Genomic DNA, 22,642 nt, shown 5'->3' on the forward strand with positions numbered 1-22,642 from the left:
CACACTGACAATAAGATTCTACACACAAAAAAGTACTCCCTGCACTTTAACAGGAGAAATACATTAGTGTGATTAAAATCAAAATGGACCACATACACCCCCTCACAATTAGTCACACACCAGATTTTCTTATACAGAATCTCAGCACTGTGCACCTGTCAGCAAAACCAAAGAATGGCAATGTTTCCCTCTCATTTTCCACACATACACATGTAAACACCAAATCACATTCCTTCCCACATTTATTCAAAATCAAACACACATTTCTATTGGTTAAACATTTCAACCCTTTCCAAATGACATAAATTTGAACCCTACCCCCAATCTGCCTTCTGCCTGTAACCATAGAAACAGTTCATGGAACACTTAACTGAGCACACAGGTCACAAGTTCAGCACACAATGTTGCTAATCAAAACAGCAAGTGTGCTTGACTTTTCAACATATCAGCTTATCATATATAATGTTCCTTTCAATCAGTTTTTGTTAACCAATAAGAATCATGCATTTATAAAAAAGAAACATGCACCCTAGTTTTCAGTGTAGAATGTTGTCAAACAACCAATCATTTCTTTTCTTTTTTCAAAACTGCATCTTATCCACCATTTTAGAAAAATCTTACTTTTCAAACTTATCATCATTTAATCTTTATTTCGACTACAGAGAGTCATAAAAGAGCACAAAAAGAACGAACATACAATTAAAATTTGACAAAATATGTTGAAAATACATCGTGGTAGCACAGTTACAATGGAGTTAAGTAGTAATTAAATTTAACAGATCACAGAAAAAATACCTTGGAAATAATTTCCACCATTCAGAAAAGAGGAAACATATATAACATAATAGACTCATTGTTCCAAAAATCTTCTTCTGATTTTCCACAATGCATCTAGGTATTTACTGACAGCAAAAACGGTCATTAATGTCAAATCTGTTTTTAATATTCGATAAGCCTCCAAATGTTTCCTGAAGCCCCATTTGTTACATAGTGGAACAATCCACTTTTTCCTAGAGTCTTTATATAAAGGACAGAAAAACATTATATGGAGGTCATTTTCCGGGTATTCAGTGCACAGAGGACAATTTTCACTAGATGGAGGGTGCCATCTGCTCGTGAGAGCTCGTATAGGAAGCGAGTTATATCTCCATTGAAAAAATAATTTGCGGAGACTAGCGGGAAAGATGTCATTCATCACAGTCTCAAACTTATAATAATCTTTGGTTAAAAGTAATGAGCTAGTCAAGGAACCCAGTTTATCAGAGGCTAACCAAACCGACTGGTTACTTTCATAATACATTCTAACCAGATCTTTACGAGATATCATTTTTGAGGCGTCTACAGGGCTAGTCCACAGCGAAGGGCAACCCAACCTATGAAACTCTTCCTTTATATATTTTAGCCACGGAAGTTTTTGTATGGAATGGTATTTTAATAAATCCAACAATTCAAGTCTATAGGTGTTCAGTTCAGGTGTTGCCCAGAGGCGCCTCCAAAAGGTTAAGGGCTTAAGGCCTAATTCCTCCTTGATTGATCTTATTCCTAAATCTAACCTGAGGGGGAGAAGAGGAGTACCACTAGGAAGGGATAAGAGTTGCCGGAGAAATTTATTTTCGGTGACCACAATTGCGTGTGGGCAATCGTGGCCCCACAGCTCAGCTCCGTAAATTATTGCTCCTCTTGCCTGCATTTTGTAAATCTCAAGTTTCGGGCCAATAGGTTTTACGTGGCCTTTATTCCATAGTTTAATGATCCCCCCTGTTTTTTGTGTTAATTTTAGTTGGGATTTAATCCTATGTTGTGTCCAAAGAAAATTCTCATTTACGGTCACTCCCAAGTACTCAAACATTTGAACTCTCTCCAAGGTAACCCCACCAATGGTAGGATTGGGACGGGATTTTTTAGGAGGATTCAGTATCATGTACTTTGTTTTGGTGGTGTTAATTTCCAGTCCTCTATCGCAACAAAAAGAGACGAAACCATCCAGCACTCGCTGAATACCCATCGGGGACTTAGCGAGTAACAGGGTGTCATTGGCGAACATAATCGCCGAAATCCCCGTTCCAGCTAGCTTTGGCGCGTCTCTATTGGGGACCGCACTTAAATAGGAGATAACTCCATTTACGTATAAACAAAAGAGGGTTGGTGCCAGGACACATCCCTGGCGGACCCCCCTGTTACAGGGAAGCTAGATGTTAAATTACCCTCTCTCCCACACCTCACCTTAGCAAAATTATCAGTGTGGAGTCGTATTATTATGTCCAATAAGGGGGGTGGAATTCCTAAGTCCCGCAATACGGCCCATAACTTGATGCGTGGGACTAGGTCGAAAGCTGAGCGGAGATCTACAAAAAGAGTATAAAGAGATCCACCCTCAACCACGGCCGTCTTCCAATACAACATGTTCAATCTAAAGATCTGGTCAGTAGTAGAAACACTTTTCCTAAAACCAGCCTGGTAGTCACTCGAGATCTGGGATTCTTCGATCCAGTCCAACAAAATAAGCCTAGCAAAAAGTTTTTGAGCTACGTCAATGAGGCTGATAGGGCGGTAGTTGGCTGGGAGGAGAGGCGACCCCTTTTTGAAAATGGGAACCACCTCCGCGCCCAGCCAAGTGTGAGGAATCTTCATACCCGTAGCAATTCCATTAAAAACAGTTAAAAGATAGGGAGCCCAGACTCTGGGTTCATGTTTATATAAGTCACCGGGTACCCTATCAAGACCAGGTGCTTTGCCGGCAGGAAGTGCCGAAATGGCAGCCTGCACCTCCACGAGAGTGAAGGTGATCTGATGGAACTCAGAGGTCTCAGTTACTATCGGATCATCAAAGGGGGGGACGATGCTGGGTGAATCGCCCATATATAAAAGACCAAAATGTTCCTCCCAAACTTCAGGAGCAATGTTCGGAGTGATTGCCGAGTCCGGTATTACCGTACCAGTAGTCACTATCTGCCAGAAACGACAAGAGTCCCGGTCTGCCAAGGCAGCTGTTAGGGTAGCCCAGTTCTCGTTGGCCCACTCGAGCTTGGCGTGGTGAATAAGATAACGGTAGGCCTGTCGTCTCTGGATAATAAGCTCTCTGCTAACATTTGCCTTTAGTGCAGTCATAAGTTCTTTCTTTGCCAATCTACAGGCGCTATTATACCAAGGATGATTCCTTGGTTGCCATTTCTTCGTAAGGGGTTCAGAATATTTGATAGACTTATAAAAAGTGCATTATTGAGTGCAGCAATTTTTATATTAGTGTCTAGGATAGATGGATGGTCAGTAAGGTCAGCCATTTCTTCCAGAGTTTTGCTAACACTCGCATAGACTTTAGATAATTCTTTAGAGTTACTAGCCAGTTTAGCCCATTTCACCCTGTGTCTATTGGTAGAAAGGACAGGAATATTAATTTTGTCCAGTTTAGACAAAGGTTCGGCCGCACCCATGCCTGGTAGCGCAAAATCCAAGATCAAAGGGTTATGGTCGCTTTCGTGCCTGGAAAGCACCACAAAGTCCTGGACTCGCTTCCATTCCTTACATTGGACAAAGATGTAGTCAAGTCGAGCCTTTCTACCATATGTATTAAAGGTAGATTTCGGCGGATTGTCAGATTTTGTTCGCCCGTTACATGCTCTAATAGAGTGAAGTAGGACTAAGGAGTTAATTTGTACTGCCAGTGGGGTCCAGGATCTTACAGCGGGACCCGCCACAAGTGGGATTTCCCAGAAGTCGTCCTCCTCCTGATTAATAGGATCCAATAGACCCTCGAGGGGTTCGAAGTGAGAATTAAAGTCACCACCTACCACTACTACAGTACCCTCAGGAATTTTCGACAATACAATAGATAGCACTTAAACGGCCCTTGATTCTGCTGATACACTAACCGGTCTAGAATAGACATTGATCAGGGCCAATTGTGTCATAGAGCGCCATTTCAGTGTTATACACTGCACATCATCAGACCCTGTGTCCAAAACAGTAGCAGTACAGCCCAGATGAGTTGCAACCCAAATTGACAGGCCACCGGAAGGTCGGGCCCTGCCTCCCCATGTAGCGGGGAGAAAAAAGGAAGAGAAGCCCACTCGATGATACTCGACCCTAGCCCATGTCTCCTGTAGGCAACATATATCATGAAGATCTATAAAGGAACCCCAAACTGGACAGTCGAGCTTATTATAAAGGCCCGCAATATTCCAAGATAAAATTTTTAATGAATTGCGGACACAAAGGGAGTCAAGAAGGTCACCTAGTGTAGCATCAAAATCTGAAATCGCGGTCGGACCAGAATGACTTGTTACGTGAGTCAAAGTTATCGGGCTCTGAGCTTGACAAGATGACTCACACATATGTGTATTTGGGGAGATTCCATGAGGGACATCAAATGTAAGAGCAGGATCTAATGAGAGAGGCGGGCCAGAGTTACTAACTGTCAGAACTGACTGGACTGTCGTAATCTGTGGTTGGTAGGGGGACTCACACTTGCCTCCGTTAGCAGGAATTTCAGCTCGTAGTCAGTCGACCTCCTCTAGAAGACTAAACCTATTGTGGCATGGAAGGTCAAACACTACAGGCCGGTTATACCAAGAATTAGTGAACCTTCGACCACCAAAGGTTGGACCCACCCTAACCCAGTCATCGAGAATCTCATGGTGTGTGGGGTGATTAACTGGAGGATAAAAATTAGAAAGCGCAAGAGGTTGAATGGATGTGACTCCATGATTGCCCTTCCATGTAAGTATATATGACACAATCTTAGGGTTGCTGAAGTTCACTATAACACAGTCACCCTTAAGATGCTTCGTGGTATTGCCCAGCCAGCTGGTCCTCCTAACCATCAAAATACCAGCAGTTGCAAATGGTGGTAGAGGCCTTTGAGTGTTTAGCCAGCTAGTGAATTTGTTTTTTAATGAGTCATAGGTTTCTGAATCAGGGTTAGTACACTTAGGGACTCCAGTCAATACAATTACATAGGGAGCCGCCTGAGGGGGTAAGTTGACAAGATCTTTCCAACTTGGTTTCCCCATATCATTATTTTCGGTGGCACCGTTCCCTGTTTTAACAAGATTCAGTTCTGGGGCATTGTCCATAGACGTTATGGGGTGAGAAGGATATTTCTGTGATGTTAAAAGCGTTTCAGCAGTAGGGTGGGGTAGATTTAGGGATCGTGAAGGTTCGTCGGTAACAGTTATTTCCTTAACTGCTGTAAATTTGGAAGGACCACCTGAGTTAGCAGTGGTCCGAAGAGGGGAATCAGAAGGTTGGACTTGAGATGCATTGTCAATTTTCGGAGTAGACCTGCCACCGTTCATTAAACAATTAGTAATGATCCCTGTAGCCTTTTCAATTTCTTTCAGTGTATCATTGATAGAATCAAATCTAGCCAATAGGGGGTCAAGAAGGACCTTTAAGGCATTCACCAGGGTGTAAGTTAAAGAGTCTTTTTCACCACCCGCTCCCTCATTGGAAATAGGAGAAGAATGGCAGTGGAGTGTTTGTTCACAAATTGGGATAGTTGTTGGAATAGGAATTACAATAGGACCCATCGAAACCTCAGATAGTACCTCTGCTGATAGTTCAGGGATAATATCTATTTTAGCCTTTTTCGCACCCTTAGTTTTTCTTGGGCATTTCCTTTTAGGTACCGCTCCCTCCCGTCCACCCAAAACTAGTCTTAATGTTGATTCACTTTCACAGGGTATAACAGGGTCGGGTAGAGATACTGTAGAGCTCTCGGGATTACATAGAAGGGAATCCCTCCAGGAAGTTATACTAGTTCTTATGTCCTGGAGAACCAAATCGATCGTTAGATCGATACTATTCATTAAGGCGGTGTTAGAGTTATTCAAGTTCTCCGGAGATCTAACAGTTGCTAGTAGACCCAAGGAAGATCTTCTAGTGTTTTCAATACCTTCCGAGAGTCGTTGTTCTAGAATGTGTAGCTCATTATTGACCACAGAATTGGCCCTGATGAGAAAATTATCCAGTGTACCTGTTAGCATAGGAGGTGAAGGCAATATTTTCTTGCGTGTTGCCATTGAATAGCCTCAATATGCGCTGGGAACAAATAAGGGGGGGGCCCGGTCCGGTCTTGTCCGTGCTTGAACGGGCTTAAACGGGCCCGCCCTTTGCCCGGGCTTCGCCCCGGACCGCGCCCCGCACGTGTCCCGCTAGCGCGTAGGTGTTTCGAGACTGATATAGAGAGAAGAGGAGGGGCCGGGAAGAGGAACCAGGTGCGGTAGGCAGAAAGTCAAGCAAGGCACACTGGTCCTCGCAGTCCCGGAATCACAGGGAGCCCCAGAAGCAGTTCAGCGCCTTCGAGTCGTTCCAGCCAGCAGCTCCGTGGAAGATAAAGTTTAAAAGAGCAACTTAAAAGGTAAAGCGATATCCTCGCCTACGAGCGGCTCCCGCGAAGCGGGGGCCGCGAGGCTTAATGTAGTAGTGAAGGGAGGGGCCGGGAAGAGGAACCAGGTGCGGGTGGCAGAAAGTCAAGCAAGGCACACTGGTCCTCGCAGTCCCGGAATCACAGGGAGCCCCAGAAGCAGTTCAGCGCCTTCGAGTCGTTCCAGCCAGCAGCTCCGTGGAAGATAAAGTTTAAAAGAGCAACTTAAAAGGTAAAGCGATATCCTCGCCTACGAGCGGCATTTCATTTACAGAGAACATCTGAGTGCATCCAGGCCTCCCTTCAAGATGCTTAGAGTGTGGATTTTGGGACACAGCTATATTTTCTGGAGCCAAAGGTATGCAGAAAACAAAGGCATTCACAAAGACCTAGGTTTGCCAAATGTAGACATTAAATGGATTGGAAAGAGAGGCTTAAAGTGGCACCAATTGATGCCATTGGTAAAATCCTTTTTGCATCTCCAACACCCTGACTTCATAATTGTGCACTGTGGCGGCAATGACCTAGGCACTTTGACTGGGGTAGGTCTGGAAATGCTTATCAAGGACACCTTTGCAGAATTGATTTCACTTTTTCCCCAAACTGCCTTTGTCTATTCTAACATATGCCAAAGGCAGAAATGGAACTGGTCCAATCATTTTTGTCCACAGATTGAGAAAGCTAGGAAACATGTGAATAAATCTGTGTCTGCTTTCCTCCGAGACTATAGAATGGGGGTCCATTTACAATAACAATCTGCGTTTTCATATGCAAGAGATCTATAGGAGAGATGGTGTACACCTCACTGATGAAATAAACAGAGTCTTCCTCAACAACTTTAGACTCTGTATAGGTACTTACTTATAAGTACTAAAAAGTCTCAATGAACACAACGGCTCTTTTTAGAGCCACTCAAGAACAAAACACATAAGCTTGCTATTTATCTAAAAAAAAATCTTTTTTTTTTTGCCTGGAGTCGCGTACCCAACGCGTTAGGAATTGCGCACCATACGCGAGAGGAATCGGGCACCCAACGCGATAGGATGCACGGCTCCTAAGTTTACCGTAAAAAAAAATATAGCCTCTATCACTAATTTTTATCATCCCCGGGGACCCCATCCCCCGGGGCTTATAAAAAATGTTGGGGACCGTGGGAGGAGCCCCAATGCCCCCACGGTCCCAGGCGGCTCCCCGCGTCCTTCGGGAGCCGGCATTGCTTTTCCACATGGGGAGCTGCTGACATGCAGCTCCCCGTGTGGAAAAGCAATATGGTTTGGATTTTGAAAGAGAGAGCAGGTTTCCCTGCTCTATCTTTCAAAATCCAAACGAAGTTTGCTATGGGAGGGCGGGAGACTCCCGCCCTCTCATAGCAAACAACAGTGTCCTGGGGGTGGGCACCCCAGGACACTGCAGGAGCCGGCCCTGGGAGGTGGCGGTCCCAAGGGCCCTCGAGGCCTCCAGGAGGGGGGCCACACAGCCCCCTCCCTCAATAAATAAAGCCCCGGTGGTGGTGGTCCCTGGGGCTTGGGGGGGCCATTCAGCCCCGCCACCCATTTATTTTGTAGCCCCGGGGGTAGCGGTCCATTAAATTTTACGTTTTTTTGCCCCTGGGATTTGTCCCCCCCCCGTTTTTTTTTTACGCCCGGATCCGCACACCTAGCATGCATTTTGCCGTTAAAGAAAAAAAGGGGTCCTGAGAGTCCTTCTGGTACCCCCTAAGCAGGTCTAAAGGGTCAGAGTATTTCTACCCTGCCCCCTTTGTATGTTTTACACACTTATTTCCCTTACTTCTTCAGCATCGCTTTTACCGAGGCACAAAATGGCTGCCAACAGTTCCTGGTTTCGAATGTTGACAACCACTTGACAGTCAATTAGCATTCAGCTCGTGATCGAGAGGGTGCGCGCATGGTGCGCAGAGGGTGCGCTCAGGGTGCGCACAGGTTGCGCGGATCCTCCGAGGCCATGGATATATATGTACTTTTAACTGTAATTTTCTCAGGAACTACTCAACAGATTAACACCATTTAAGCAAAAGCCACGAGTCTGAACTGAGGACTACCTCTTTGTCAAATTTGGTGTAATTTCATTCAGCAGTTCGGGCTGTAGCTGCGGCTAAAGGTCCTATGGGAAAATGCATAGGGAAAATGTGTTTTGGGACCCCCCTTTTTCTCGGCCCCCGCTTGACAAATCAGCCCGAGACTTTCAGGATACGACCGGACCGGAGCTGGTCAAAAGTTTTGAAAATTTCACGAAGCTTCGTCAACCGGCGCCAGACTTATTGGGAATAGAATGTTGCGGATTTCCTATGGAAAATAGGTCCTAACTATAACTACCTACTGGTGACCGCCAGTAGGTAATATATATATATATATATATATATATATATATATATATAGATAGATAGATAGATAGATAGATAGATAGATAGATAGATAGATAGATAGATAGATAGATAGATAGATAGATAGATAGATAGATAGATAGATAGATAGATAGATAGATAGATAGATATGTGTAGATATAAATGAAAGTCAATCAGAAGTATTTAAACCTAACTTACCTGGGATATTATGTCCCACTAAGCAAAGTACTGATAAATGACCCTCAATATAAAGACTCCTGTTGAAATGTTAATAATGTCCTTTGCTAGTATGGCAAGTCTGTGGAGAAGTGCTGGCCATGTAATATTGAAACTATGTCAACTGTACAGAGATGTTCCAGTGTGAATGCTGATGGGACCCTATGAGCTCCTTAAGTACATTTCACCTTGAGAAAATATTATAACCAAGACCTATTAACCGTGCTCCAACACAAGTTTCTTGTTCCGTTCCACATGCACACTGGTGAGTCCCAAGACTGAAATGTTTCTTTATTGCTTCATTGTTCTCATATTATTTCAGCAAACCGGTTTGCTGAAAGATACAACTGATATTCGATATCCAAGAAAATGCTATATTTAACACACCTGTGTTTGCATTACTTTGTCCCTACTTGCTGCCACCTAGCATACAAACTTTTTGCAGTGCGCGCTCTACAAATACAATAAATACTTGTTTTCACGCTTTAGTAACAATCGATCGCCACAGAATATTTTATAGGAAAATACGTTTTTTTTTCCAATTCGATTACCTGTATAGCTTCCCCATCCTAGAAGTGGAGCCATGGACCAGAACAAAGCTGCGAGCCAAATGAAAACCATGGCCACCGTGATGCTGTTATTATTGATACAGTGAGCTGAAAAGTACAATAGAAGCAACTGTTATGACATTGCCTTCTTGTAAATGATAAATTATATTTTAGCGATGTCTGCATATTTCAGAAATAAGTTTCTAAAAGCTGCTCTCTTACCTGTTTTCATTTCAGGAAATATTTTTGCAAATTGATTTGTTTGGTTGGAGTCAATGTTATTAAATATATCATTTAGCTATGATCTGAGTGCCTAAACATTGTAGAAAAACAGCAAAATATACACAACTTAGGACCTCATGTCCTATTCCACTCGTAAAAGGTGGTTGACGTTTTGCACATGAATCAGTACTTTGTGATTTGAACTAAGTACAAATAGGATTGTTCACAAAATGACTGGTTGCAGATCGACCGGCATAATAAAAATTCATTGGACAGGTCTCAATTTGTGACTCCCACCTACACCATACAAAATCAAGAAGATGATGGACTGCATGGGTCACTAGTGACTGTGATTGTGTTTAAATAAAAACATATTTTAAGAAAAACGCAGCCCATTCTTCTTAAAAAAAAAACAAGACTACGTTGAAAACAAAAAGTTTTCTTTTTGTAAAAAGTTTCACTGAGAATAGGCAGAGGTCCCATGGACCAATACCAATGCCGACTCTCCCTGAAACCGTTTTCAAGATTCACAAATTAGGAAGAGGCCCCAAAGAGGACACATTTCCTTTTGCAGATGAGTTACCACACCAGCTTGGGGGTCGGTGACTTCTCAATGTTTTGCGGCCAGATAACATTGATACATCAGGGTCCGGATCGCTATTTGGAAAGGACACCCAAAAAATTCCCCACCCAAATGAAGAAACTGAAACCATTTCTAAACCCATTTAGTGATTTGGAAAATATTTTCTGAAATGTTAGGTGAGCTTAGAACATTTAAAAAAGGGATTTAGCATTCATAAACCACCTGATTTAATGAATCTGAGAGTTTGTGAATGCTAAGACCCTTTGTATATGAGAACCATATTTTTTACAAATTTTTAGTCCCAGTTTCTCAAAACACAAAAACACATTAAAAAAACCCATAGCACGTATCCCACATCCTCAACAAATGAAACCACTAACACGTGTGCTGAAATTACTTTTACATTAGTGAAGCAGAGTACTTAATTAAAAACACTGATTGTGTTACATCTTAAATGCAGAGTTCTGGTAAATGATTTTCCTTTCCCAGTTTTTAATACTTGCACTTTTGGGCCAGGTTTACTAAACTTTTTAGTTGTCACAAACTCAGCAATTTGCTAAACTTGTGGGTTTACGGCCACCAAAAAGTTTGGTACTGTCTACTAAACCCATTTTAGGAGTCAGTTAAGTTTTACAGATTCTTAAAATGGCTTTAGAAATTGATGTTGAATCACATTTTGCAAGTCGCCTGCTGTGGGCCTTCATTCGAAATTTTGATTGAGATCCCTATGTGTCAATGGTTTGCAACCAGATATCCGGTCGCAAACCATTGAAAATTTACCAACTACCAAGTTGTGGTACTAACCTATTCACAAAAGGGAAGGGGCCTCTCTGGACTCCTCTCCTTTGTGAACTAGGGTACATTTTTCAGGAGGAGTAGGTGCTAGTATAGAGGACTCCTGCATGCAAACTATCACTGAAACATTAAAAAAAAAAAAAATCTTTCCCTCGCCCAGGGCTGATAATTGGTTACTTGACACTATGGGGCCGATTACGATGGCGGGCTGACTCGAGTCTACCCGGCATCGTAGCAGTGCCTGTAAGGTGGCAGTCCTGCACCACATGGCAGTTGCATCATGCTAGGTTAACATTGCGGTGGGTGCTGCTGGCTGCAGCACCCACCACAATGCTAAAACAGCATGTCATGCATTTTCCTGCACTACGTGGCAGGCAACTTGCGTGCCTGCCACTTAGTACAAGGAAATGTAGGAGGGTACTATGGGCACCCCCCCAGTACACCACTACCTCCCCACACAAGGGGTGCCTGCAACAGGCCCCCAAATCCAATCCCCGCCAGCCTTTCCATGGCGGTTTCCCCACCATGGAAAGGCTGGCTACAGCCAGCATTGTAATTTGGCTGACGGTGCCTGCTAGGCACCGCCACCATTTTACACATCCCGACCGCTCCGCCAAGCAATCGGAACGAGGAATTAGGAGTTTCGATTCCCCCCGCCATCCTAATTTGGTGGTGGAAAATCGTTGTCAGATGGCGGGGGCCTGCCACCGCATGACTGGCGGTGGTGGGCCCTCCGACATCCTAATTGGCCCCTATGTTCTGTAATGATACAGCGGAGTGCTTCTCAATAATGCAGCCTGCGAGGTGCAAACCGAGGGATATATGGGGTCCAATGGAATATTGTGTGGGCTTAAATGATTATGTGATAATCTCCCTGCATCACAAATTATACCAACTGCTGTATTTGCAATGTTATATCTGGGTGGGCTTGCTCATTGAAGTAGTGTTTGAATTCTGAATTGTTTCTATTTTGTCCTGCCCTCGAATGAAATGGAACTGGAAAAGCGTTTTCTGGCATGCAGTCAATTGACTGGCGTTTGTGTAAATCTATGCTTGAAAATAAGAAATAAAGTTTAAAAAAAACACTTTTTTATTTTATGTGCATCCCTGCATACTTTAAAGAAAATGGGTTGCTTTAAAATGAGATATATATTTTAAACTAATTACAGACATGGGGGCTGCAGTCCAATCAGACTGTAATGCAATCTGCGTTTGGATTGCGACTCAATCTGAAATGTTATTTTGCAAACCAACCAATCAGTATGTAGGTTGGAGTGCAAAATACATTTCCAACAGTTTATTGAAGTACCACAAGAGGTAAGTCAACAAATATAGTCCTACTTTTTCAAAAAACAAAGGCTTGCATTGACCTCAATTTTCACCCACAAAGATAGATTCAATGAAGTGGTGTCACAGTAGCTTTCAATAAGAGGAAAACAGCTCATCCCAAACTTCTCTTACTAAATCCTAATATAAAAACATTCATTTCAGATATAATTATAAAAACAAATGTTGCATTTGGGTAGACCAAGTGTCTGAGTTCATCAAATGTAGTTTGCAATAGTTATTCTACTCCCTACAATCACATACTCGGGTGACACAGACATAGACACATATATATATATATATTGTAGATTAGGGAAAGACAATGGAATAGACAATGTACATTTTTCATATTCATTCCCACACAAAAACATGCAAACACAATACAGACATAGAACAAAGATCTGTTGGTGCTCAAATATTCACTAAATGGTCATACCAAAGAGCAAGTCAATGTCTAGGACCAGGTGCAGTGTTGTCCCATTACAGACTTTGGTGCTCTTCATTTGGATCCATCCGTAAAACATTTGAGATCAAGCCCAATTGTCAGTACTGAGGCATTCTCTATAAGAATGACAGACACAAGTTGTTGTTTGAAATTTTCATATAAATTGTTAATAGACAGAATACATAAAATCTGCCACCAGTAACTTTACCATTAAATATAATGGGAATAACCCGAGTCCCTCAGAACCTGGGTATGCAGTTATGAGCTACAAACACTTCTGTAGGGTGAACAAAATCTCCTCAAGTGGAATTGTAAAATAATGTTTTTCATTAAACATTAACTACTGAAAGGGCCTATAAATAATCCCTCAAGCATGTGTGAAACTTCGCATACTCAAAATACACAAATGTTGAAAGAAAAATCATTTACAAAAACCACTGACGCAACACAACCATTAACTTGTTTTAAATATATTATTTTTCATATGTCAAAACATGTATATCTAACTCTTTCCATATTTCTCTTTTCAGCGGCTGTCCAGAGAACATAAAGAACACTACACCACATTCACATATACATAGTGAAACTCACAAATATCCTGGTGATCACATACACAAACATGAGACCTTGGACCCACAAAAACGTTTTGTTCGGTGTACTCTTTTATCTTCTTTACATATTCCAAGGATAGCTGACATAATATATTTAAAACAAGTTAATGGTTGTGTTATGTCAGTGGTTTTTGCAAATCATTTTTCTTTAAAGACTTGTGTATTCTGAGTAGGAGAAGTTTCACACATGCTTGAGGGATCATTTATAGGCCCGTTTAGTATTTAATGTTTAATGAAAAACATTATTTTACAATTTCCCTTGAGGATATTTTGTTCACCTGAAAGAACTGTTTGTGGCTCCTATCAGTACGTTTAGCAGCACAGCTTATAATTCACATGTACAAAAAAACTAAAAAGTAAGGAGCCTCCTTGGTACAGAGAAATGCATGTCCTTTTATCGGACTTTAGACAGAGACTTTCATACAATTCTAAACTAGTACATGGTTCTCAGGATACGCAACAATAATGAACAAGTACAAGAAAACAATTTACTGCAGAATACATTTGAGGATTCTCTCATAGTAGTATTACATGGGATTTAGTCATTCTCAGAGTTTAGTCAAGTGTACTAGTTGATACATTGTGTACCGATGATATCCTGAGACAGGTGGAGTTTCCTTGTTTAGTACAGTGCTGTGAAAATTATCTGAGAACATTCCTTCTGTTATAGTAGGCTTGCACTTCTTTTTTTAGAATATGAAACAGGAATCACTTGATACACTAGGACTGGGATTCAAAATGGAGAACAGTGTAAGCATAGATTTATGTTCGCATAAACCCAGTTTCTAATGCATTTAAATGAGGGAACAAGAAACATTTCTCACAACCTCCCCTTCGGAATCATCACTATATTTCTTTATTACAACACATTATTCATCAGAGTCAGGTTCTCCTCCTTGGATTCTCCCAAGTCCTTCAAGGAGTCCAAGAGATCACTTTGCATTTCTTTAACCTTCACATCAAGTTTATTTCTTAATCTTATTGCTGACAACTTATTGTACTCACAATTCATACCATTCTTTGATTAAATTCTCTGGTAGAATTTCAGGAAAATTAGAACACAAGCAATGCTGATTAGTATAAGCAAGAGAGGTGTTAAAAGCTATTTTAGAATTCCTCCTTCCACACTACCAAGCCACTCCCCTATCTTTACAAATCGTCTTCCAATAGATCCAACTATAGGGCCTAATAGTTCCCAGCCACCTGACTCTTCCAGCTCAGTTGATTTGTGTTTTAGGTTTGTGATGTTAGTAATGTGGATGTCAAGCTGCTTATCTATACATGGTATGTAAGCACAGCATTCCCGAGTGTGACTGACTCTGCAAATGCCACCCTCCTTTGCGAGGAGTAAATCCAATGCAAGGCAATTTTGCATAATTATTTCTCTCATTGCAAGCAATTATTTATAAATTACAGTTAGCACTCCTGCCATGTTAGTAGCATGCCGATCTACAAATGTGGACACCTTTCTAATCTTTACATCCTTTAGTGCCACTCCTATAGATGGTATGAGTTCTCCAAATGTTGAACTAAGAATCTTCTTGAAAACTACGCTTGCTTGGCCTTATGTATTGCTCAAGAGGGAAATCTAGCTCGTTAGTGTGATAAATCCTAGGGAAAACTAGGGCTGCATATCAACTACCAACTCAATTATGTGGCAGGTGAAAATAAACTGACTTTCCTTATCAGATGCCTTTCATACTTACCTCTAATTTAAAAAAGATGTTTCTCTTGACTAGGTAATTATGCTTGCATTCGCTTCATACCAATATCTCAGCAGGCTCATTCCCCTCTTCTTCCCATATTACACATAAGGATCCCTTTTTGGTGATATCAATGCTCAATCTTGGGGGTGGTTCCTTTCAGGTCTCCCATAAAATGTTCTACTCCAGTCTTCTTTACTCCTTTCTCTTCATCTATCTTTATTCTCTTGCTCAGTTTGTAAATACAAATACCCTTTCATCTTTGCTAATTTTACAGGTTACATCATGCAAGCACTAGTTAGTAACAGTCATGCTAGTTAAGGGAATAAAGAATTTCATCATATACTCAATCGGATTTGGTGACTTACACCCTTTGTAAGAATGATAAACATGTTTAGTAGCTCATAAATATAGATCTGCTTCAGTTACAATTGGAACCTCTTCTAACGGATTATCAAAATCAGAATAGAATGATTTGATGGAATGCTGTAGGTGAAAGAGATGCACAAAAAAGAGAAGGACAAAGACTGGTAAACATATGCTGCTCCCTCAGCCACAGAGGCTGGTAGGTAAGACCACACAAAGCAATTTTGTAATTCCATAACTTTCATGTTTTCAGCTAGCATTTGATAATACACAACATGACTGTACATACTTCTATGCTGTGGGACACGTGAAACTTTACTCTTGAGGTCTGGTGGGATGGCTACATATGTAAGGGTGGAGTTTGTCAGAGCGTGAGGGATATCCTCTCCCAAGAGATAAACATCCAACAGCCATCCAAACATAGAAACAGAAATGGCAACCGCCAAACCTGCAAGCAAACTTGTGCAGAATTGCTTCCCCATGTTAGATTAAATCAGATCAAGGAAATCTCTATCATCATTCACTACCCTATCTTGAAAGCTACAGGGATTTTTATTCTGCATCAGCTGGAGGCCTAAAGGAGCTTCCATCCTCTGACCGTTACTGTTAGACCTGGCATCTTTTGGCATGTTTCCCATGTCTTTTAGCTTTCTGACCTCCTGGTTTTGACTCTGTTTTTGCTGGTTTAGTGTCCTTGCGCACTTTCTCACTGCTGTTCAGTGTTAAAGTGCAAATGCTCCTATAGTATATTTTAATGTGATTATATTTGATTTACTGGTAAGTCCCTAGTAAAGTGCACGGAGAGTGCCAGGGCCTGTAAATCAAATGCTGCTTGTGGGCCTGCACTATATTCTTTATTACACTGATTTTGCCACCCACACAAGCAGCCTGTCAAAGGGTTCTCAGACCTGCCTCTGCAGTGTCTGCTTGCAGTTTTTTACTGCCATGTCGACTTGGCAAGTGCACCTACTTGCCAAGCCCTAACCTTCTCTTTTAATACATATGAGACACCCCTAAGGTATGTCCAAGGTACCCCTATGGGCAGGGTGTAGTGTATGGAAAAGGTAGGACATGTCCTGGTTTATGTGACATGTCCTGATAGTGAAAATAAGCGTAATTCGTGTTTCACTGTTGATATGCTATTTGTCCTATAGGATAGAATGGGAAATACTTGGTAATACTTTACGAGTATATCTTCCAATGGGGACAAGATATAGTATGCCTGAAATCAGAATGTAGAAATGTATCTTTTAGTAAACATGATCTTTATATTCAGTGTTTGAAAAAACAACTTTTAGAAAGTAGGTATTTTCTTGCTTAGCCATCCTGTGTGCCTCTGCTGGGTTGTGGATTGACTGCCTGGCTCTTGAGTGACAAGGGTTGGGATGTGCATTCTCTTCAGACAGCCACTGGGGGGGACTAGGTATGTCCTGCCTTTTCTAGATGTGTCAGGGTGGGACTGAATAGTCTGGGCCTGCATTTAGAGTAGTAGGAGGAGATTTCCTTGCACCTGAATGGGCCTGGTCTGCCTTGGACAATGCTGTTGCCACCTCCTGCTGGGAAGCTCGGCCAGAGAGGACCAAACTGGTTTGCACTAAGCACAGACACTCTCTGTCAAAGAGGACACACAGAAATGCAGTATAAATATTGGGGCCCAGACCCCAGAACTTTAGAACTAACTTCGTTCAAGGAACTTGCCAAGAAGAAGAGCTGGAAGAACTGCCAGGAAGAGTACTGCCTCTTTGCTGGGTTGTAGCTTTGCTGGGTTGGCTGCAGTTGCTGCTTCTGCCTTGGGTAGTGAAAGGACTGGACTGAACTTTTCTCACTTGTCACTGAGTATCTCCAAGGGCTTTAAATAGAGCTTGCCTCCTGTTCATGAAGTCTCAGGAACAGAAAATACTTCACTTACCTCTGGGTACCGCCTCTGGAACTGTGGATTTCAGTTGCCACAAGGGGGGAAAGCTGCTGACACCATCACCAACACTGCTGCGGGCTCCGTGTCCTGAAGGCACCATAGAATGCACAGCCGCACTTCGCACTGCAACCCTGGTCTCACCGACGATGACGACCACTGCCGCCACCAAGCCCCTGCTTGCACCGCGACCTGTGGGCACTGCAGTCCACACCTCCTTGCTTCACTCTTCCGCCAGGGTCTCACCAATGATGTCACTGCACGCTGACCGTGCCACCTATGACCGCACAATGGTTTGGGGGTGCCATTCATAAGTCAAACGATGCACGCCCCGTCCCACAGCTCAGTCTGGGCGGACCGACGCCATCTGTCACTGTCTTCTCTTAATGTCTCTGGTATTTTCTTTGCTGTCAATAGTCACTTTCTGGTAGTTGAGGTTCTTGGCCCACCTTCCTCCCTTGGGCCTTGATCCTTAGATCTCTTGTTCTCATGAATGTGGAACTTCCTTGTCCCACACTACCTTCTGACTCTGACAATCTTGTGTGCAGAGTTTTATATAGTGCAAACTAGACCTGTATCGGGCATCAGAGCGCTTTACATGAGCACCAGTTTTGTTACAGATGGACACATTCATTTTTGTTAGGCACGGGGAGATTAAGTGATTTGCCCAGATTCACAGGATGTTATTCCATGAGTTTACATTATCCTGGTGATTGTGTATCCTTAATACAGTGGTTGCTGGAATAACAGAATAACAGCACTCTCGTCTAGGTCTTGTCCCTGTTCATGCTTGCCTGATGGAGACTGTGGATCCTCAGACTTGTCTTCCTCTTCTCCCGAAGCCTCAGAAACTTCAAACCTGGGGGAACTTGAGCAGTTAATGGATGTGTGCTCCACTTCTTCTTCTTCTCGTCTCCACACTTTGGTGTGGAAGGCATGTATCCAGTTTGGCTGGCCAGCACCCTTGACCATAGTGTTTTGACCAGGATCACCTGATGAGGACCTCCCCAGTCCTCCTCCAAGCAATATTTGTGAATGTGTTTCTTGATGTGAAGCCAATCGCCATTGTTCAAATCATGTCTTGGAAATTCTCGTAATAGCTGGGGTAGCAGCTTTGGCCTGATGAGACATAGAACGCACCATATCAGAAAATCTATTGCAGTACTCGAGAACGAGGTCATCTGTAATATTCACTAAAGCAGTTGCAAGAACAGAAATAATTTGCATGGCTCTCCCTATCAGCACCACATAAGAATACAATCATTTTTGCTTATAGGGATACTCATTATCACCAAAGGAAGAGCATCAGGCCATTTGAGCAGTGTAGAGGCACATAGTTTAGCCAGTTTAGATTTGAGTGCTCCATTCGACCTCAGGCCTGTAGCTACAGTGGAACTTCAGGTCAAGCTCAACTGCATCACCTCACTCTTAAAGTGAGTTATTTGATACAATTCAAGATAAACTGACATCCCGACTCGCAGTGTCAAATTCTGCAGTAATAATTCAGCTACTGTTAGACTGTCACATCTCTTGATGCGATAAGCCTCAACATATTGTGAAAATAGACACAAGATAATGAGAATATACCTCAGTTGGTTACATCGGGGCATCTCCATGAACCAATCTGAAGACGATTGAAGAGACAATTGGATTTTCCAATGTGGCTCATGGTCACAACTTGCTCCCATTTACAGCTTCTGGCAGGTGGCAAAACGCTGGCACAGCCTCTCTGCCATTGATCGCATATGTATATTGTTGAAATAAGATGGACTTTCAGTATACCCTTGTGGGACATGACACCACACAAGGGTCTTCTTTTGGAGCCAGAATGCGAAGAGAAACTGGCTTGCTTAGTGCAAGGGAACCGAGAAGAACGCTTGACAGAGGTCAATGACCTTGAGGCACTCAGCCTCAGGGGGAATTTGGAACACGTTTAGAGCAGGGTTGCGTACCACAAGATAGCATGGAATGAAAATTTGGTTAATTTTCTGAAGGTCCTGACTTATCCTTCACTTTTTGTTTGGTTTTTGTAAAGCCATGATCAGTGAATTGCATGGACTCCTGATAACTTCCTATAAAATGTCTTGTTCTATCATGCTCTCAATGACAGGAGTAATTCCTGCACTGGCTTCTGGATTTATGTTATTAGGGTGGCTCTGTGGGAAAACAGCATTGGTTTGGAAGGTGATCATCAGAGGTTAGGAACCTTTGAGTAATCCAGTTTCTCTCCCTGTGAAATCCCAGACATTCTCCCTAACTGTATCTCAAATGGTGGGTCCTCTTTTGTAATAACCATGTATAACCTAACAACAGGTTCCAGCAGCAGTAATGCTTGGGTTTGAATGCAGACCTCGTTCTGAGAGCAGTAGTTGACACAGTTGAGCTTACAAAGAAGGTCTGTTCCCAACAAGTCTGATTAGTATGCTGTTGATTGGTGATACCTACAACTTGGACTTCCTTTCCTGAGAGGATTAGGTTAGGGTCCTCAAATGTTCTAACTGTTGAACGAGTTGCTCCTGTGTCTGTTAGGAAAGAGTTGGGATGCCTGTTAACCTCTCCATTCACGTTCCGTCCATTCTGATCCACTTTCTGGACTGCGCCAAGTAGCCACTCCTCCTCCTCCCTCAGGCACCATCATTCTTATGGATTGAAATATGTTGAAGTCTCAAACATCATGGGGACTGGGCCTTTTGAGATATCATTGGATTCTGGGGTTCTCTGTTGCTCAGCTGGGAATGTGAAATACCTACCTGCATCTACATTGGATTGAGGGAATTTGGAAGCATGCCAGACTTAGAAGCCTTCGCGACTGACATCGAGGGTCTTTTTAATTGGGGGAGTTCACCCTGCCCTGCAGGACCCACCCATTGGGTTTCAGTCATGATTCAGTCTCGATTGTATTGACACTACCAACTCCAATGCCCCACACTGATGCAAATGTGACAAGGGTTAAGATTCTTTAGGGCACGTATGCTGGTCCCTGACATGTTACCTCAACCTCTTCCCATACCCAGGACACTCTGCCATCTGTCTAGGAAACTCGTTGCATTGCCAACTCTAACTGGAGTCTACTTCGGGTCCTAGAAGGTGAGCTTTAAGTCCCTTCACCCCCCCATAATCTGTGGCAACTATGTCTGGGCTATCATATACTTCTCTTTAAGCCCCTTTCGTTTTCCCTCCAGCAAGTCACTACCATATTTCACGTGCTGAACGATCTCATCGATAGGTTTGCTCTGCCAGAGACTACCTTGGTTGATCTGGTTGCTGATTTAGGGTCTCAGTCCCTGCACAAAGGAGGCAAGGAACCCTCCCGTATTATCCTCTTGTGGGTTGTTTATTCTGCTGTGCTCCCTCTACACCTGAATCAACCTCTCAAAATAGGTATGCACTGACTCTTTTGGTCTTGAGAGGTTTGGTAATCTTAGGCCAGTCAATCACTTATTAGGGAACCTTTGTCTTCAGATGTTTTATAACTTTGTGGTATTTGGTTTTGACTATAGGTCAAAGGGCATTCATCCCAGGCACCCCGTGGGATTCTTGTGTTGGCCAATCAACTGCCCTCTTATATTCTGTCCACAGAACACCACTCCAAATAATACATCCAAATGTTCCCACAAGACCTTGGAAATGGTTACAATCTGTTCTATCTGTATGTAAAATGTATCAGGATTTTCTATGAGTTTGGAAAGTGAGTTTGTAAAATGGAAGTGGTCTGATCATGACCATGGGAAGTGTACATATGCTCCTCCTTGCAACTCGCTCAAAGGATACTCCTTTAGCGCTCTTCCTACAGTTTACCCATTTTGCTTCAGACTCTCTTTCTTATACTGCACTTTGACTTTCTTTTAACTGGACCACAATTCCCTAAACTTTTCAGTCTTTCTCCATTTTTTAATGTTCTCAATCAATTATCTTCCATGTGTCCTTAATACCCTCAACTTCAACAGTTTTAGCTCTTTCTTGTCCATTGTCATCCTAGCATTCTTTCGCAACTTTTCACTGGGTTATGTCAATTCCACCTATATCTTCAACATTTTCCATCCTTGCATGTGCCTCTCTTTCCACTCTCGCTGCTTTCATGCTCATAAAGAACACTTCACTCTCACTGTAATGCCCTAGGTAGTTAATTTCCACATTTCCCTTAATTTCTTAAAATTCCATTTTCAGCTGGGTGACATTAAATTGCTGTGGGGTTAGTCCTGAGCTAAGCTCATTGACTGAAAAGGCTGTACTATTTATCTCAACTCCTATTCCGCTACTGGCCAGAGCTTCACCTTGTGGGGATCCTTATTTGAGTTTTATATAGCGCTGGCTAGACCGGGAGGCATCAGAGCGCTTCACATAAGGTTCCACAAAATTACAAAGTTGCATCAGTTACAAGTTACATAAGTTACTAGGAAAACGTTTCAAGAGTGTAGAAGATGAAATAAATGGAGTTTAGAAGGGTAAAGGGGTAGGAGTTAGATAGGATGGAGTGACGAAGGAGAGTCTGCCCAAAGTCCGGCTGGGTAGGTGACGGCCGAGGGGGAAGTCCACAGCCCATCTCCTCTATAGCTATCAGGTAGCTCCACCGGGTATCAGCCAAACAGCTAGGTCTCAACGGGAAAACAATTAAAGAGTAAAGAGGAGGGGTAAATGGAGCGTAAAGGGGTGGAGTAAAGGGGTAGGAGGGATAATACAACGGTGAGACGCAGTAAGGTCTGCCCAAAGTGCGGCTGGGTAGGTGACGGCCGAGGGGGTAGACCACTGCCCATCTCCTCTTTAGCTATCAAGTAGCTCCACCAGGCATCGGCCAAAAAGCTAGACCTAATGCCTAGGATCCTAGTCTAGGATCCTAATGCCATTTCACAGGGCTTTGGTGCAGTATTCTTCTTGGTGATGATACACCGGGTAGTTCTGGCACTCCCTAGTTATGGTTATAAGTATACTTCAATATATATAAATTGTAGTGAATCATCCAACCACCTCGATTGAGACCACAGGTGATCTCTCTGTAACAATAACACACCACCCAAGCACACACTTGAATCAGTCAAGCAAGCCACATTTTATGACACATTTTTTCTATTCTTCTTGGTCTTCAATTTTCTTTCTCTTTTACCCAGCCAGTAAAAGAGAAAGAAAATTGAAGGCCAAGAGGAATAGAAAAAATGTGTTATGACGCAGGCTTCTGTGCCAAATCCTGGGGC

General features: G+C 42.7%; 1 protein-coding gene across 1 annotated transcript in view; it reads right to left on the minus strand.

Annotated features, from left to right (window-relative positions):
* Positions 1-22,642, minus strand: part of LOC146821009 (visual pigment-like receptor peropsin) — a 737,141-nt gene that overhangs the window by 212,985 nt on the left and 501,514 nt on the right. The window contains exon 4 of the mRNA XM_085609320.1: positions 9,494-9,598. Within this exon, the coding sequence (XP_085465446.1) occupies positions 9,494-9,598 (105 nt within the window). The remainder of the gene's footprint in view (positions 1-9,493; positions 9,599-22,642) is intronic.

This window comes from Triturus cristatus, chromosome 6 (assembly GCF_964204655.1).
Source record: "Triturus cristatus chromosome 6, aTriCri1.1, whole genome shotgun sequence".
Lineage (NCBI taxonomy): Eukaryota > Metazoa > Chordata > Amphibia > Caudata > Salamandridae > Triturus > Triturus cristatus.